Here is a 12,837-nt window from a genome sequence, read left to right as displayed (position 1 = left end):
CCCATCCTTTAATTTTATAATAAGAAAATAAAAACGATTTTCAGTATAAGAATGAGAAAGAGAAAGGCAAAGAGGAATCAAAGATGGCACAGTGGTAAGCTAATTTAAAATGATCAGAGAAGTGCTCTGTTAAGGAATAGAGCTACCTTACAGGCTAAATTAGCTTCCACTTATTTATTCATTCAATGTTTTCAGAGCACGTGCCATGTGCCACTCACTGTGATTGGCCCTTTCCCTGTAAGAGCAACTAACCAATCAACAGATAAGGTTAAAATCAGAAATAAGCAAAAACACATAATCAAGTTTACTTCTCTATGTTTTTTGTAACCTACTCTAAATTTAGATTTAAAATGTGAAAAGACTCTCCAAATTGTATAAAACATTACACACATAAATGTACGGTCTGATTATGAATAATAGTGCCCCGAGCAGTGTGATCATCAAGCATTAATAATAATGACAGTATGGAATGTGAAACTCACCTAAGTTGTGTTGCTAATATTTATATTTAACTCTGTTTGTGTATCCTGACACAGCCTACTGTTGTGTTCTAAAACAAATAAAGTATGATGTAGCACAGCAAAAAATGAAAACAAAAAAGATAAATCATCAAATGGTTTGGATCCTTGTTTTTTTTTTTTTTTTTTTTGAGATGGAGTCTTGCTCTGTTACCCAGGCTGGAGTGCAGTGATGTGATCTCAGCTTACTGCAACCTCTGCCTCCCAGGTTCAGGCAATTCTCTTGCCTTAGACTCCCAAGTAGCTGGGATTGCAGGCACCCACAACCATGCCCGGCTAATTTTTTTTTTAAATTTGTATATTTAGTAGAGACAGAGTTTCACTATGTTGGCTAGGTTGATTTTGAACACCTGACCTCATGATACACTTGCCTTGGCCTCCCAAAGTGCTGGGATTACAGGCATGAGCCACCATGCCTGGCCTTGGTTTGGATCTTAAAGTAAATATTATTTTGCATTTTAGTGTGCTGGTATTTTCTGTAATAATTGAAAACCCTGCTCTGGTAATATAAAGAGAACAAAGGAACTTATTTATATGGTTAGAACAATGAAAATAACTGGGCTTGGAAAGTAGAAATGCCCCTGGCATAGAAATATTTCCTAGATGTGAAACAGAAAAATGATTCCGTAGTTCAGTTGGCTTAGAAAGAGGGGTGATGTGTGATTTAAATAATTATGATCCAATTTAACAGAGCAGAATATTTAGAATATGAAGTGACAGCTAGAGTCTTATGTTAATATAAAACTAGCAAATGATATAAATTACTTAAAAGAGGACTAAAAAAGGTATTTGAAACAAATCCTCAATATAACCTGCCTACGCTCTAAACTCCTGTTTGAATGGAGAAATAAGTAGTATCCCAAGTGGAAGCCTACAACAGATAAAAAGCCCAACTCACTGAGGATATTACATTTAAAATTTCAATTTATTTGAAGGAATAAAAACAAAAAGATTCAAACCAAAGCCTAATTTAATTTTCCAAACTCTGGTCCCTTCATTTCCCCCATTGTTTCTTCACATATTGCATTTACACAAATTCCTGTCAGAGTAGCAGAGAGAGTTGTGAATTTGGTATTTCCAAATTGCCCTGAAAAATAGAATTTTGCTAATGCAATACCTTCTATTGTATTAACTGGCTTTGAACTGCTTCAAATTTGAGCCACAGGAACAGAATGTACTGCCGTGGAGGGTCTGTATATTGAATTATCAACTCGGAGGGGATGGCTTCAGCATAAACTCTGAATGAAGCCTTCTGCAAAAAGAGAGCAACTCCTTAGAGTTGCCACACACAGAAAGGACAGACTTATAATTTATTCAGCTGGCTATAGGTTATCCATGACCTAGTATAGACCTCCAAGTAAGCTCTGTGCTGCCACAGCTTTTATTGAAGATATTTCCACTGAGGTAAAATCTGGGTGATTTCCAGTCTCTAGACACACAATTTCATGATGGAAGACAGTACCAGTACTTTCCATAAAAATGCTAAGTCAATTCTTGGGAAAATTGTAATTTGTTAGTCTTTCCAACAGTATCTCCCAAACACTTTCTAGTCTACAGTAATAGCTTTACAAGTGATTTCTGCATTGAATCCAAGAGTTTATGCAAGCGTAAAGTATTAAAGACAGAACAAAATATATACTCTAAATAATCTTCTTGGACCTTCTGTATAAGGTAGGCCTCAGAAAATGGAAATCTGTGTTTGTCCCATGGGCATTGTTTGCATGGAAGAGGCTTTTCTGAAATGTGCTTTATAGAGCCTGGCTCAAAGCACAAGTTGTCCCAAAGCTCCTTGTCTCAAATCTCTGTGAATTTATCCATCCAATAAAACTTAATTTCATCTAATATATTGCACATAAATAAATAAAGTTGAGAGACTACTTTCTTAGTGTGAAAAGAGAAGAAACTTAGTCTATTGTCCAGAGACCCAATGTGACTTTGATGTTTATTAGTTTGAAGACATGCAATTTCTGAAAAACTAACAAGTTTGAATGGCAAATAAATAAATTAGTAAAATTTATGAAAAAAATTATGATTGGTCTATGACATTTTGCGTGTCATTATAAATACTTATTCATCAGTGCTGCTGCTTGTTTAGTGAAAAGAAAAATACTGTCATTCAGCTTTTCAAACTATAAGGTTCTCTTCTACCTAACAAAACAATATTAATGGGCAGAAGACACATTTTCAGGGATGTCTGTCTTTATGAAAAAGTGTGAGATAGCTTGAATTTATAACAGCTGTATAAATGGTTCTTTCTTCCGCCATTCCAGAATAGTTTAATTTAAAGTCAGGTAAGAAGGGTCTTAAAAATATAGAGGCCAAAAGAATTGTAAAAATGCTGATGATACCATAAAAGAGATCATTTTAGTTTTCTCTTACCACATACATAGTACAAGTAAAACATCTGCCTGTCACCCCATAAACATTCCTACACTTCTCTTCCTTTTATGAGGAAAAAAAAAATAGACCTTTAAGGGACTTTTAATAGCCAGCAGCTGTTTGGCTGCTCAATACTGCATCTGGAAGAGAGGATGCTATTCACATGGAGAGAAAAAGACAAAAGTACTGTTTAATTTTCTTAATGTACACCAACACTTTACATAAAGACATTTGAATGATTTGAATATGAAGAAAGACACAGAGCTCCTTAAATACACCTGAAAGCCACTATATCATTACCAGAAGGCATTAATAACTGATGGCATTCGATCCTGTTTGATATGAGGTTGAATGACTGCTGCTGTGAATGAGTTTGATGCCACGTAAAAGGGTCACTTCATGAGAACACAAATTCATCTCATTCTTCTGAGATGAACTCTACTTCAGGCTAAAATGAATCATAGCAGTTTTTCTGGTGAGGTTATAATTATAATTTTCTGAATGCATAATCCATTTTTAAAAAACATTCTGCTTACAACAAATGTTAGGACAGGAAAGCATCTGCTTTAGAAAAATTAAAATGAGGAACTGGCTTTATAAGAGTACTTCAAAAAAAGGATCATACAGGTTGAGTGGGACTGCTTTTTTAATAACAATAGCTTCAGGACTGTGTTAAAGGGAAATAGAAAAACTATATAATAGCATGTTTACTTTGACAATCTCCCACAATGACATCAAAGTTGTTTCTTCTTCTCTTTTACTTTCCTTTGAAAGGATGCCTGGTGTGGCAACTGTAATATCAATATAGAATACTTAGAGAGATGGAAGGACCTTTATGGGACCTAAAACACTTCAATGGTAAAGGAGTCAGTTCAGGAGTGATAGAGGGAAAGATGACTCAGGTGCTCACTATTCTCTTCCTGCCCTGTTTTCTGTCACCTCTCTTTATTCTTCCTTGCCACCTCCCTCAGACAAAGATATGGACCACAGCCCCTGCCTCACTGCCTTATACCTCATCCTTCTCTCTGTGCTTCCAGGTATAGATACCCTAGTTGGCAACTTGAAAACCATCTTCTGAACATTTTACGTTACCATCAAAGAACCTAGCTCTCTCTATTTCTTTCAGAAATGCAAATTTTTAACCACTGTAGAAAAAATATGTTAACTACTAAATTCTACATAATTTTCATCATTGGTAAACAGAACTAAGCAGTAATATGCATTACTGGCTGTGGAGAGGAGGCAAGAGAAAGGGACTCAGGAGCTTACGCAAAGTCCTTAGAATTCTCCACGTGGAAGGAAATGGCTTGTGCATGTGGAGGAATGGCAGGGTGAGAATAATCCCTACTTCTTAGAAACAATAGGTTTCTCCCTTCCTTCCCTTTTTCCTTCTTTCCTTTCTCTTTTCTTTCATTCTTTCTTTTTTAAACTGTGAAATTTTGCCAAGTGTATGCTTCCGCTGCCAAAGGAGGATGGATATCATCATTCCTAAAAGTTGTTCAACATCATATATTTTTTGTTTCTGTAATGCCTATAGTATCTTAGAAGTTATGAATATAATAACTTCATCCTCAAATGACTTGTGATGTAAATTTCAATTTTACTAATATTTTATCAAAATTTATATAAAATAGATCAGTGCTTACTGTAGACCCACGTTTTCAGGGGGAATATTCTGCTGTACGCTGAGCCTTTCTGTTGAGGTAGATAAAATCATGTTGATGAGGCAAGACTTACACACCCAGAAGAGTTATAGAATAATAAAGTACAGCACACAAGAAAATGCTAAATTGTTTAAAATTAAAGGCTAAAATTTTTGTTAAAGATTCTGAATGTAACTGATTGAGGTGAATGGGAGAAATCAATGTTTCTATATTTATTTGAGCTTCAGGTCTTTTCCCTTGCCGATTAATTTTAAATACTATTCCTAGAGTAGCCTATTGGAAATCCTTGGTTTAAAATTCTTAATGGTACCCCTTGTCCAGTCATGATTTTCATATTGAAAGTATAGATGGGCCTCTTTTAATGAACAGATTCTCATAGAGAATCTAAGAATATGACTCCAGAAGCACAGGATCTGAGAACCCTAGTTTAAGAAACATTGACTTAAGAACTTTATTATTATTATTTCTTTAAATTATCTTTCACCTTAAAGGTATCACAAAATAGAAGTTTTGACTTTGTAAACAGAAATGTTGGCCTATAGAATAAATTCTCAGCTATTTAGTCTCTCACTCAAGAGAGAATATCAACTGAGTTTCCTTCTTTTTACTACAGACCACGTGCAGAAGCCAAAACAGTTAGTTGATCTGGACACAAATGCACAACTTTCCTACCACCACGTCTTTGCACACATTCTGCCTTCAGCTTGGAATAGTCTTTCCTTCTCTTTTTCTATCTTTCTCCCCAGCTTCTCTTTGCCAGAAATTAGGTCAAACAACTTCTTCATGTATCTCTATCCCAATCTCTGGAAATCTCACCTTCCTCTAATTTCCAAGAACAGTTAATTTGTGCCTCTTTTATGAGGCAGAACATGCCGCCATATATTATGTATAGGCATGTGCAGGACTTTTCAGCCTCAAGAAGCTTGAGGATAGGGTCTGAATCTGATTCTTCTTTTGCAAGGAGCAAGCACAGTATCTTGCACATAAAAGGTGTCAAATTAAACAACACCACCACAAAGAAATAACTCTATGAACCAACAAATAGAATGAGGCTTGAGAAAAACATTGAAAGGTTGATAGAATGTGGAAAGTGTCTAAGTTAGGGATTTTTTCATAAGGAACTTGGTAAACTTCACACCTTCCTTCAGGTGAGCTAAGGATTAAGCAAATCAGGAGAAAAGATACAGCTACTCCTCCACCTTACTGGTGAAATACAGTTGTTTCTGAGGAGAAAATTTGTGCAATTACAGAGAAACCATCCACCAAAGCTTATCAAAGGAAATTTGCAAATACTTTAAAAAGCAAATAATCGTCATAATCCACCATGACTTTTGCCCCTGGGATAGCAATAAAAGAAAATATGTTCAGATAGATAAGCCATACTGTTACCCATCGTCTTTTCCTTTTCTGCTCTATATAGTTCCATGCAGACAGCTTCTCTTCTACTCTTATTACATTATCATTGTCGCAAACAGAAGTGCTCTAATTAGAATATTAGTGTTAGAAGCATATTATCTCCAAATAAACTGTTATTACCTTTCAGAATCTTCAGACTGATTGGTGAACATTATCAGTTTATCATCCCGTTTCTCATGTTTGTTTATGAGCCATCCACATGGAATCTAAAAAAAAAAAAAAAATATGAAGGGTATGAGGTTCAATCGCATCTCAAGGGAAGTTAACTATGTCAGTCACCAAAGAAGAAAACCACCTGTTAAATGCATTTTTCATCAAAAGCCATGTTTTTATTCTCATGTCTTGTTTTCAGCCCTGCCAGACGTGAGAAGACAGACCACAAGCCTGCCTTCTGCCTAGTTTCAATGAAAGTTAAAAGACCAGGTGTAAACACAGGCTCAGTGAGTTAAGGAAGAGTCTCATGACAGGGAGAAACTGTCCAGGAGCAAGTAAAAGAAAGCTTGACATTCCAACACACACAGCATGAATGGTGAAAGTTGTCAGACTGACATGTTTATAGTTCAATTAACCCCAGTCTAGGAATGAGTTCTCCAGGGGTGCCTACTGACCCAGGTGCCAGCAGCTTTCTTCTAGGAAGACCACTTATGTCAGCTTTTTCTCCAATAGGAGTGATTGATTATTTTTATAATTTTCAGGGTAACAAGGGAAGTGGTAATGGGACAATAAAAAAAAGGAGAAAAAAAATTAATTATACTTAAGACAGAATTTGTTTCTCATTTTTTAAATTTATTATTAAGTTACACTTAAGTTTGGCACCTTAATCACCAAACTGTGGACAAATATTATACAGACTACATAGTACCTCATGGGACTTACAGTAGAATTTTGAGATTGAAGAATTTGAAGATTTGTGTATGCTTTAAAAGCCAATTCCTATAGGAATTAATGCATTTTAAATGCATCTGGAAACCACCAATTGCTGTAAACCCATTAGAAATTTTAGGAGCTAGGCCTGTGGGAAATATGAAGCCAGTTTGTCTGAGTTTCATGCATTTCTGTTTAATTGTAACAACAACCCCACAAAAAAAAAAATCGTTTGTTAAAATGCTCCAGGAAAGATTCATTTCAGCTATTGGCAAGTTGGCTGTACATAGTGTGGGAGAGTAAGTTTTGTTTTGTTTTCAGCTTGTGACAGCTGTTTAAAAGTCATCTGTTACCACCATGGTAGCCAGTCACTAGATGAAAGCAAATGCATTTCTGGACTGTTGAAAGAATTGGACCACCAACTAGTATAGCTATCATTTAAATATGCAAAATTGCAAAACTGCCCATCTTGTTTATGAGGCATACTGGAGACATTACACAATTCTGCAAATATGTTGAAGAGGAAACCAAGTGATGTGCTATCTCATAGAGTGACTGCAAAAGTGCCCATTTCTGAAACATGAAGTTTTAAATATTTATTCAATAAACAAATTTGTAGTAAGGTTTTAAAAATGTCTTATATTGTTTCACTATTTCAAAAATTACCTTTAAAATGCTAATTTCCTGGCATATCCAAATTACACATGGAGTCCTGGAGTATCAGGGAATCATAGAGTCTGAGACTGTGGAGAGCATGCTAAAATTTATGACGCCATCGTTTTACAATAGAGGAAACAGAAGTCCAGAGAAAACAAATGACTGGGCTAATTAATGACTGATCTAGGATTAGACACCAAACCATTTGACTCTTAGTCATGATTTTCTATTGTTGTTCCACAATTGAAAATTATAAAGAAGAAATTTTAAGTTTGAAATAAAATGAGCACTAATATTTTTTTAATACTAATGTATTTTAAAACTAACCTACAAAATTTTTACATTACAGATACACACTAATAAAACTGTATTTCTTAGGTGATGGCATTGTATTATTTGATCTCTGGTAGTAAACACTCCAACAATGGCATGTACAAAGGGAAATCTCCAGACTTAAAATTTTATAGTTTAAGATTTGTAAATAATATCTGAGGCACTGGAAACAGACAAGATGGATATTGTCTCAAAGACATTATTTTACTGAACATTATATTTCCTTCCTAAATTGCCTTTTCCCAGGCTAGAATTTTACATTTGTTATTATTCTATCCAGGAAGTAAAAATATCAACCAGTGATAATCAGAAAAGTCAACATCCCAGGCATAATTATAACTTCAAATAGTTTATTTATCTATTCCCTCCCTCCCTCTGCCTCTCCATCCCTCCCTCCTTCCTTCCCTTCTCACCTCCCCTCCCCTCCCCTTCCCTCTCCTCCCCTCCCATCCCCTTCTCTTCCCTCTCCTCCCCTTACCCTTCCTTTCTTGTTTTCTTGTTTTCCTTGGGGAAAAGTCTTTTCAATACCACAGACAGAGGTGTTTTTCTCACCAAATAGTGACAAAGGAGACAATTTTTAAAAAGACACTCAGCAATTAAAAGGCTTCTGTTTCAAGTAGAAGCAAATAAATAAAATGAAGCCAGCCTGAGCACAAAGAGCCTTTTCAATACCACTGCCTCATTTGTTTTAAATCTTACAGAAAATCAGCAACTTCAAAAGTCTCATAGGACTTAGCAAAGCATTTGTGTACCTCTCTGAACTTTGTCTCCACAAATTATGAGTCAGGGTGACATTAAACCATAAGATAAGGAATTCTGCTGAAGTTCTTTCTCCTATAATTTTTCACTGAGCAAAACCACAAAATCAATCTAGTGAGGCGATCATGCACTTCCTCAGTTTTGATTGGCTCGTGTGGAGACATGCAAACAAGCAGTGGCGAAACACCTGCTACAATAAACTAGGCAACACTGTGTCTAAACTCCCAAATCTAGTAGCACACTTCAGGTACCTTTGCTTGTGCTTTATTAATTGCTCATGTAATTCAAAACACTTATACCTTATTAAACATTTTGCATATTTGAAACAAATTCTAATTTAGACATAGAACACAGTAGACTTCCATAAAAGCAAATTTTATCTGAATACTAAGCAGGGAAAGAAAAAGGAACGATAGGGCACCTGACTCCTTTTAACCTATGCCCATTCAAGATGGATTTCTCAGACACTTCATCCCAAAGTACTTAAAATAAAACCAGTCAGGTTTCTACTGCTTTATTATGATTGCATAGTGTCTGCCTATAATATACCTATTTTTGTTAGCTTTGAGGTAAAAAGCAACAGATCTTCCCTTTCTCTCATGTCTGTGGCTTTTAACCTGTACTCTGCAAAGTCATCCAAGAAGCCATTATTTTGCCCATATTTATTCATGTTTGTTATCCATGGGACAAGAAGCCTTTGTATGTAATCATTATTAATAAGAAGCATGATCTGTTCTTTACATGTGCCCCAAAACCTAAAATGCAATAAAATAAATTAATGGAAAAAAAAAAAAAGAAGCATGATCATAACACATCCACTCTACTACAACCAAGCTGCTGTGAATTAAATACTGAGATCCCTCTTCTGAAATAACTTCTAGAAACCATGACACATTCTTTTGAAAGTTTTTGGAAAAGGCTAAATTATCAGGTTGAAGTTTGGTAAGGTAAAGAAAATCAATCTCAGTAATCTCAGTTAGCTTTAAAAACAGTAGAGCTGACTTCCTTCCTTCATTTATAAATGGCCTTTGAAAATTCCTTTTCTTTGCATCTACAGAAACAGAGCAGCAAAGTGATGAAGAGCAGGCTCTGAAGTGAGACTGCCCAGTCCAATTCCTGCTCCTCTGGTGACTCTTTAACTGGGAGATGACAATCGTCCTGTGCTTCTGTTTCTCTTTATATGAGATGGAGATAAGAATAGTGCCTGCCTCACCGGGATCTTACGAGGGTTAAATGTGTTGATATGTGTAAAATTCACACAGTAATGCCTGGTATGTGTTTAGTACACTACATATTAACGGGTGTCATTTAAGAGAGTCATAGGAAGGAAGAGGTAAATAACTGTGATCAATTCACCATCTTGACTCTTGGTCATATTGCAAAAGCTTGGTATATGGGAGTTATATAAATTATTGTTTCTAAAATCTCTTTTAACTAAATAATTTTAGTTTTAGACTCTAAGATTTCAAATAAAGATATAATTGCTTGCCATCAAAGAATTCATCATCCTGTTGAGAAAATAGGATGACAAGCCTTGGCGGCAAAATACACAGGTGTTTTTTATTTTTGTGGCCCTAGGACCCAGCATGACACTTAGCTCATGGTGTGGACCTAATACTTTAAGAATAAAAGAAACAAATAATACCTAACTGTATAAGACAAAGGATAAAATGAAAAATAAGTGGCATTGACAATGAACAGTTTGGGATAATAGGACTTAACTATGGCCAACACTGGTTGCTCAGATATTTTTAGTGTATTATATGCAATGTTTTGTTTTTGGCTTCTTTTTAATATCAAGGATATTTAAAATCAAATTTAAAATATCACTTAAAGTTGTATTATCATTTTGTTTCCATGGAGAAGATAATTTTCTTCCTTCTTCCTTTCCTTCCTTCTTTCCCTTCTTTTTTTCTTTCATGCTTTCTGGCCTTCTTTTCCTCCCTCTCTTCCTTCCCTTCCTTCTTACTCTCTTTCTTTTCCTTCCTTCCTTCTTTTCTCTCTTTCTCTCTCTCCCTTCTTTCCTTCCTTCCTTCTTTCCTTCCTTTCTTTCTCTTTTCTTCCTTCCTTCCTTCCTCCCTCCCTCCCTCCTTCCCTCCCTCCTTCCCTTCCTTCCTTCCTCCTTCCTCTCCTTCTTCTCCTCTCTCTCTCTCTCTCTCTCTGTCTCTCTCTCCTTCTTTTGAGACAATGTCTCACTATATTTCCCAAGCTAGAGTTCAGTGGCTGTTCACAGGCCCCATTATCGTGCATTGTGTTTCTGAACTCCTGGGCTCAAGCAATTCTCCTCCCTGAAGCTCCTGAGTAGCTGGGACTACAGGTGTGTACTACTTTCCCTAGCTCCAGCCACATACAATTTTTGAGAATGAAAATATTTACAATTAAAAAACCACAGAAATTTTTTTCTGGTTCCAATAACCAGAGTACTCAACTGGTTCACAGCATCCTCTGAAGCTAAAAGCAAACTCACGGCTTTGTTTCCATGATTTGATTAATTCTCCTTTCTCCTCCGTCCTCTTCCTTTTCCTCTTTTTAAAGCAATTTTTATATTGCTAAAGAAGCAGCTGTTGCTTTCTGTTTAACTAAACCAAAAGATGTCTTCTATTCTTGGATGCATTTCAGTACATGAGTGAAAATCATAAGCTGTTTGATTGTTTAAGCAGAAGTTTACAGAATCCATACTTCCAAAATAACCCAACTTTCAAGAATAAACTTACTTTTGGAAGTAAACCAAGTTTTATGATCTTTTTCATATTTCTGGTGACAGCTTTTAATATACTTGGGTATCTAAAGTCAGATTCAAGGGCAGAGTGTTGGTTTACCAGTCATAGTCAAAGTTTTCTCAAATAGGATTTACAGACCTTGAGAATGTTACATTAAAAATTACCAAAGCATTCTTATACTATTGTATACATTTGTGCTAGCCAAGTCTATGTTATACATTGAGAGGTGTCCAAATGTAATTTACATACAATCAAAGACATGAAAACTTTACTTAAGGTAGAAATGACTAGAAGATGACAAGGGATATTTATTTGTATAAAATGTGTTTCTTCCTGGGTCATACAATTTACAACTCATAATACCTACCTGGAAACTGTTTCATTTCACCATCTTTACTAAATTAAAAATTAATTGTTAACCAGGTTCAATACATTTATAATGAATGTCCTCACTGGGTACTAAACCATCATGAAAATTACTATCCTTGTATCCATAAATAGTAAATAATAAAGATTCTGTAAGGTAATACCTGAAAACCACACATATATACACATTCACATTCTTACAGATATAAAAGCACTTATATTAATTTTTTAGAAATGACATTATACTATTTAAGAATACATGAAAAGCTTTCTTATTGATCACATGAGAGACCTAAAGGTAGGTAGTCAGTTAATCAAAATATTGGTTCAAACTGGGACTCATGAAGACTAATACATGAACGCTATATTAATTTAATGTCACTGAAAATATATAGGTGAGCATCATTTGCTAAGCTTTTTTTTCTAAGAAATGATCTATTAATGGTTGGCCACATGTGCTCCCTGACCCACAATAAATCCTTGGTGAATTCTAGTTTTAGTTTCTTTACAAGAGAGCAAAAATTTTAAGACAGAAAGCAATCTGAAAACAGAATGCTTTTAGGTTTTTATGATAATTAACCACCTTTTTTTTTTTTGCCCTTCCCAATATCCAATTCATATTTAATAACTTAACCTTTACTGGATGTTTACAAGATGCAAAAACTAGATTGCATTGAAACAATGTTTTTTTTACCTTTTTGTACTCATGTATGTTAATGGCTTATATAAATTTTATTTAAATATGTAATGGCAAGAAAGCAAAATTGTCATAAGTAGCATGGGGGAATAAACAAAGATCATCCTAGGTAAGCACACCACTTAACTTTCAGAGGCAGAAATAAGTGAATGTCTTTAGCCGTGAGCACTTAGCATGCCTTGAGTTCCAATCTGTGTGTTTTACTGGGCGAATGGACAGCAGGATTCGTTCCTGCTGTGAGTTTACTGGGTGGAGGATGAAAAAGAGCAATAGGTTCAGTCAAGAGTGGGAAAATGCCTGTAGAGTCAGGAAGCTGACATAAATTGGTGACCAGTGGTGAGAAGGGCTGTGGTGAATAAGTGAAGAAACATCCCGCCCAAAGGTATTAAAATTCCGTTTAAAAAATCAATGTGAACAAATGAAACACAATCCTCTAAAAATTTGTGGTTTACTGTTAGCAATTC

General features: G+C 35.3%; 1 protein-coding gene across 2 annotated transcripts in view; it reads right to left on the bottom strand.

The window, feature by feature from the left end:
- The window catches only part of TNIP3 (TNFAIP3 interacting protein 3), a 110,414-nt gene that overhangs the window by 91,066 nt on the left and 6,511 nt on the right, over positions 1 to 12,837 (bottom strand). For both annotated transcript variants that reach the window (XM_032292414.1, XM_032292415.1), the window contains exon 2: positions 6,098 to 6,183. In XM_032292414.1, the coding sequence (XP_032148305.1) occupies positions 6,098 to 6,183 (86 nt within the window). The remainder of the gene's footprint in view (positions 1 to 6,097; positions 6,184 to 12,837) is intronic.

This window comes from Sapajus apella, unplaced genomic scaffold, assembly GCF_009761245.1.
Source record: "Sapajus apella isolate SASKATOON/1434 unplaced genomic scaffold, GSC_monkey_1.0 scaffold27, whole genome shotgun sequence".
Classification (NCBI taxonomy): domain Eukaryota; kingdom Metazoa; phylum Chordata; class Mammalia; order Primates; family Cebidae; genus Sapajus; species Sapajus apella.
This window is presented reverse-complemented; position numbering and strand designations above follow the sequence as displayed.